We start from the raw sequence: 6427 nt of genomic DNA, 5'->3' as shown, positions 1-6427 counted from the left end.
CAGTTTTTTTCCTATTATTTGATTTGAAGATTAGGTTTTCCTTGTTTTTTTCAAGGTCTTCTATTACATCAAGAAGTAAGAAGACCTGAGAGCATTTATCTATAACCTTCACAGATCACAGCAGGATGTAATATAAGGGAGGGAGTAAGGCATTTATTCCTTCTGGATTATGTCACTCCAATTGGATGCTGATTGGCACCTTATTTTACACACACACACACATACACACACACACAGCTCTCATTCACATATGTTCCAAAACCTATCACAGATAGAAGTAGAAGTGAATCATTGTGTGTAGAATCTCTGGGTATTTTAGGTGTGTCAATGATGTGTCCCATTGTGTTACTTCACACATGAGTGAGGTTGGTTCTAGTCATAACAACATCATTTGCCTCACTGATACCTTTCAAGGTTGTTTCTTAAATTATATGGCAACAGTTCAATGTTTCTTTCCCAACCCTCCTGTATCCTCCAGGAACTGTAATCACTTGGGCACTGCGATGATATCTCTGCTCTATTGGAGTAGATAGTTACTCTATGTGATGGTTTGTATATCCTTGGACCAGGGAGTGGCACCATATGAAGGTGTGGCCTTGTTGGAATAGGTGTGACCTGGTTAGAATGGGTGTGTCACTGTGGGTGTTGGTATAAGATCCTCACCCTAGTTGCCTGGAAGTCAGTCTTCCACTAGCAGTTTTTGGATGAAGACAGAACTCTCAGCTCCTCCTATGCCATGCCTGCCTGGATACTGCCATGCTCCCACCTTGATGATAATGGATTGAACCTCTGAACCTGTAAGTCAGCCCCAAGTAAATGTTGTTTTTTATAAGACTTGTCTTGGTCATGGTGTCTGTTCACAGCAAAACCCTAACTAAGACACTCTAGTAGCTAGGTATTCCCAAATAGGTATTATTTGCTGTGCAATGTACATGTGAGTATGATGTTCAATCTCTTCAATACTCCATTGTACATTCCTATGTGCCTCAACACAACAATAACTCAGAAGGACCTGTGGCTATTTTTTTATTGAGAAAATAATGAACAGTGGGCCTTTGAAAAATAAGTAGATGAAATGAACAAGGGAACTGTCACTTAGGTGTGCAGGGCCTATCTCTACTTTTCTCTTGGTGTTATCACTCTCAAGAGACAACCTTTGGGACTAAGATCTCTGTCTGAGGAAAGGAGAATGTAAGGATAAGATTGAGTAAAAGTAAGAGGCAAGCAGCAGAAGTGTAGCCTGGCATATATCCTCAGGAATTGTAACAGTTGAAGTTTGTCATGGACATCTTGTTCAGCCAAGGTACAACGTTGATCTGGAAATTACAGATGACCCTCTACAATAGAAGAGAGTGAGAAAGGGACAGTCAGCGTTGGTTATAACTCTAAGAAAAGATACTCAGCCTGAAGTATTAGAGTGGAGTGGGAATAATATAAATGAGGCCACTCATTCCTCCCTATAAGCTCTGTTAAGTTTCAACATACACAGACTGACTCTGCAGCATCCATTCATTATTTTTCTCATGCTTCTAGTCCTTCAGATGGCACATGTCTTTCACTCTAGTGGCTCATACAATTCTGCATTGTCCTTCTCTAGCATAACTTTCAAAGTAGCAGCTTGTAAATGAGGACCAAAATCCCTAGATGTCAGCCCAGAAAATAAGGCTTGGTGTCTCTTAGTTTCATCCACATGTCAATAGTTCCTTCGCCTTCATCTAGGCAGGGGCTCAGGCTAGAATTGAGCAAAGTTTCTTCTCTTCAGAAATAAGCCCTGTAGCAGACTCCATCATTTCAGCAGGAAACACTTCAAAAACAGCTAGCACTCCAATTTCCAGAATAAACTCATTGAACAATTTGTATATATAATATAGTCAAATATATTCACCCTTGTATCATCCTATGTCAGCATGGGTCTGTATCACCATTACCTAACATAATATTACACCTGTGTACCTATTCATGAGTTATACCCCTGACATACACGTTTACAGTTAGTTGTACACGCATGCGTACACACACACAAACACACACCTTCTGCTTATCTGGCTGTTCATTGAAGGGACAATCAACCAAATTAGACTCAGCTTTGGTACATGTGGTTCGGCCTAGCTCAATTTTCAAGTAGAAGTTCTTCCCAGCCACAACCTATAGTGAAAAAAATTAGGATTACATACATCTCTCCAGTCAAGTTCATATGCATGTAGTCAGTTTACATTACATAGATAGTGTTCATAGTAGCATCCATGAGTTGACAGAACTATCAACCAGAGAACATGTAAGCTATCTTTCAATAGAGTATCCACAGGCTTTGAATTCAAGTCATTTCCTTCTGAGAAACACATCACATAATGACATGGTTCAGTAAGAATCATTACACGTGGGAGGGATATAATATGTCCAAATTTGTGACATTAGCTGATTGTTGCAAGAGGAAAAGTAGGGCTGATCTCCAGTTATAATTTTCAAAATGGGACAGTAATGAGATTTACATATATGTGTGTTGACTATGCTGTGGCTGTATTGCTTAAAATTGAATACAGTCTATATCATATACTCCGAGCTTCCTTTTCAAGCCGACCTTAGAAGTGGGTTTTCAGTATGACTCTGACATCTTCTCATCTTTGTAACTTTGATGTTTGGTGAAGGCTTACTCCATGATGTAGAGGCAGAATCTATGGAGGTCATCTCTATGAAGGGTCAATGTCTAGGGTATTAGCCATAATACTTCCATCTGAGGATAATGACACCATCCCCAAGGTTTTCTCTAAGAATACTCAGGGCCACTATGTAGAAGTGAACAAGTCTTATTATGACAGTTTGAAGTCACTTGTTTACTTTACTTAGAAAAGTACTTGCCGGGCCACTAGTATGAACTCTCAGAAAACATTAGAGCAACAAGACAGTTGTTCTAATCTGTTGACAGTCATGTTCACATTATAGATAGTGACTGCTGAGAAATTTGGCTCCAAATATTATACTGTAGAGAATTATAAAGCACATGAACAAGCTAAACTGTTTACAAGGGGACTTGGCTATAGCATTATACAAAGAAGATATGGCTGAGCAAGCCACAGATGGATAGATCCTTAATACCAAAGCCAGGAAAGCTGAGTAGAGTCTGTAAGGAGAAAGGATACTGAGGGAACTGAACAAGGATGTCAGCCTAAACAGGAGATATCCATCTTCTCACATCAGCAAACTGAATGAGTCTGCAAGTTAGGTAACTGAGGATGTCTATGATTTCTGATTTTTTTCAAATGGAATCTTGCACATACACTCCTTTACATCCAGAACTGCTCACCGAAAGAAGTATTTAGTTTTGGTGCATTAAAAAACTAAATGCACATAATCATACATTCCAATACACATACTCTTGAGAGATGGAAAGAATGGACCAGGCATGGCTGAATATAACACGGAGGTGAAGGAGCTACATACATAGCGGCAGAGCTCACAATCACCACAATCACTTGTAATTTATGCTTCCTTCTGGGATTCATCTCTCTCTCTCTCTCTCTCTCTCTCTCTCTCTCTCTCTCTCTCTCTCTCTCTCTTTCTCTCAACACACATACATACAAATAAACTTAAAATTTTAAACTTTCTTTTAAAAAGGTTAATGATCATCTGTCAAGAGTTATCTGTGGGCCCTATTTTTTGTGCTACCTGCAATGAAGACATTCATCCCCTGGTGGCACACAGAAGTTGAGAATATGGAGAATAAGGGAGTATTGGGTGACAGCAAAGAAACTTCTAAAGTACAAAGCCAAAGCCATCTAACTATCCCTTCGTCTAGACACCCACCTGCTGGCTGGCGCTCATCAGTCGTATTGGCTTGCTAAGATACAGGTCATTGTCCATATCATTGTAGGTTCTAACAGCAAACTTTACCACTTTCTGCACCTCCTTATCCTTAGGGTCAGCTGGCTCCACTCTACCTAATACCACCTGCTTGGCTTCAGCATTAGTACTGGCATCAGGGATCACAGCCAGGGTCAGTGTCAAGGCCACAGCAGCCAACAGGGGCAGCGAGGGGCTCAGCAAACTTGCCATGATTGATGAAGCTTTAGAGGAGCAGAGAAGAAATGATCTAGATTGAGCCTGGTCTGCTGCATGGCTTTTTAACCTGAAGAGTCAAGCTGCCAGGTCCTCCTCCCTCCAGCCCAGTTTTCCCCACCCCTAGATCCTGCTTGTTCCATACTACCCTACTCAAGTGACTCACCACTTCTTCCACCTCTGGGCTCTCTTTTCATAAGTCCTAGCCCCCTTCTCTTGTCTCATCTCCTTTCCATTAGCACTTAGTTCTTCTGCTTTCTCCCCATGGATCTTGCTGCTACATGCTCCTCTGTCCAGGTCACCTTGGACTCTACAATGGGAGTCTCACCCTTCTGGTTCTGAAAAACATTTAATCTTGAGCTCAAGTTTTATTAAAAAGAGAAAGAGAAAATGCAGGTTGGCTCCCTAAGGTCTTTGCAGGTCAGTGTATCCATTATGTCAAGAACAGGAAATCTGCAGTTCAAGGATGTTAGTTCAGAGGTTCCAGAAACAACCAGTGACATTTCCTGGGGTGATGTCTTTGCCAAATGCACTGAATTAGCCTTTATCTGGGTAAAGGGCAAAGATCCTCTTAACAGGATTCACTGGTAACAGTCTGTTAAGTCAATAAATGAATTTCCTAGAGTTTCTCACTGGGCTTGAGCCTATAGAACTTAGAAACAGATTTAGTGACTGAGCCTTGTATATGACATTACAGCATGCAGCCCAGTACAAAAATGCTATGAACATGCTATATTCCCTTTAAATTTTTCTAGTAGACACATTAAAATATGTGAAGTAGATGAAACTTTTTCAATATATTTTGTAACAGTATATTAAATATTATCTCACATGTAGTTATAATTCTTAACACATAGCTTATGTTCCTTGGTGATCTATATGCTAAATCTTTGGATTCTCTGTTTGTACTGTTAGGAAAGATAGTCCTTCAATCTACACCTATTTCTAAAAACTCATGACTATGTCCTCAAAACCATGATATAGTACAATCAAACATTAGGCTGTGTTCTGGGAACAATGAATAAAGTTCATGGAATTAAAAGTGCTCTGATTGCTGTAAATGAAAGAGAAGGACAGTGAAAGAAAGATGGATATTACTGGACTCTCATGAAAGGTGGCTTTTGAGATCCTAAAGCACAGAGGTTCTGTCTAGCCCATTAAACCAGAACCCCAGACAGAGAGAATGATCCTGAGACTTGCTTGCCTCTTCTAGAAATACAGAACACTGAGGAGCAGGGAAGGAGTATTGTATGGTATCTCACCCTGGCAGGTGTGAGAACTCAAGTTCAAACTGAGGGGAAGGCATGTTAATGAAGATGAATACCAGATGAATAGACCAGAGTGTGGTCTATTCCTGCTGCTCCACTGAGGGAGCCCCACTGTCACACTGGCATTTTCCCCCTCTGTTTAGAACACTTACTTATTTTTACTGAACTCAGCATGAGGGAGATATGTTTAATATAGGATGAATGCTCCAATTTATGTGTCACCCTCCAACAAAATTAGATAATGTTCTCAGAAAGCTCTCTGATGCCCCTGATCTCACCTAGACCCTGTGTATATTACTCCTGCCTTGAGAACAGTGCCGCAGTGTTTTGCATTGGTTTTGGTTCATTCCTTTATTTGTTTGTTTGTTTTGTTTTTTCCTTAATCCAATGTCAGTTCTTTTTGTCATGAACCACAGGACTTGGTCCCAGAAACCTGCTAAGGACAGAAAGGTAATGAATAAGGACAGACACATGTAGAGTGAAGCTGGGGTCTAACCATTACTCTGCAACCCAGAACCTTGTTTTTGGTTTGTTTGTTTGTTTGTTTTGTTTTGTTTTGTTTTGTTTTGTTTTGTTTTGTTTTCATACAGCACAAGGTTAGGTTCTGGGCAGTCTCAGTTGGAGATCTCAGTAGAAGAACATCCCAGGCTATAAACATCCTGTAGGAGGAAGCTTTAGCTGCCAGTCTTTGGACAGAGACCAATTTCTCATAAACAATCATACTTGGACTTCTAAGAAAAGCCTCATTATTTCTCCAAAGACTGTGGCATATGGGTATTTGTTTTGCAAGTGTTTTCATAGGTCTAAGTCCTGGGAAGTCTTCCACATGGCTGTATTCATGTCAAAATACACATTCACTTAGGGTTTTATTCTCTTGGGGTTTCATCTTCTCTGTTCACTTTTTTCCTCCATGTGCATGAGATTGGTCAGCTTTGTATTTTGTGGGCTGATCCAGCCTCATCTTAGGACAATGAAGGGCTCACATATGACCCTATTAGTGGGATGAGTAGAAGATATTCTGAATAGATAATTGGTGTCATTTATTTTCTTTATCTTACCCTTTGTACAGAAAAATGATTCTGTGACAAATAACAAGTGAATGTATC

General features: G+C 40.2%; 1 protein-coding gene across 1 annotated transcript; it reads right to left on the bottom strand.

Moving 5' to 3' along the window:
• Positions 1-1015: 1015 nt before the first annotated feature.
• On the bottom strand, positions 1016-4167 carry LOC110305639 (cystatin 10). Its single transcript, XM_021177688.1, has 3 exons — positions 3802-4167; positions 2032-2145; positions 1016-1337 (listed from the first exon to the last, which is right to left on the bottom strand). The coding sequence occupies exons 1-3, from the start codon at positions 4048-4050 to the stop codon at positions 1254-1256; spliced, it is 447 nt and encodes a 148-aa protein (XP_021033347.1). The 5' UTR covers positions 4051-4167; the 3' UTR covers positions 1016-1253.
• Between the last annotated feature and the right edge of the window lie 2260 nt (positions 4168-6427).

Source organism: Mus caroli, chromosome 2 (assembly GCF_900094665.2).
Source record: "Mus caroli chromosome 2, CAROLI_EIJ_v1.1, whole genome shotgun sequence".
NCBI lineage: Eukaryota > Metazoa > Chordata > Mammalia > Rodentia > Muridae > Mus > Mus caroli.
This window is presented reverse-complemented; position numbering and strand designations above follow the sequence as displayed.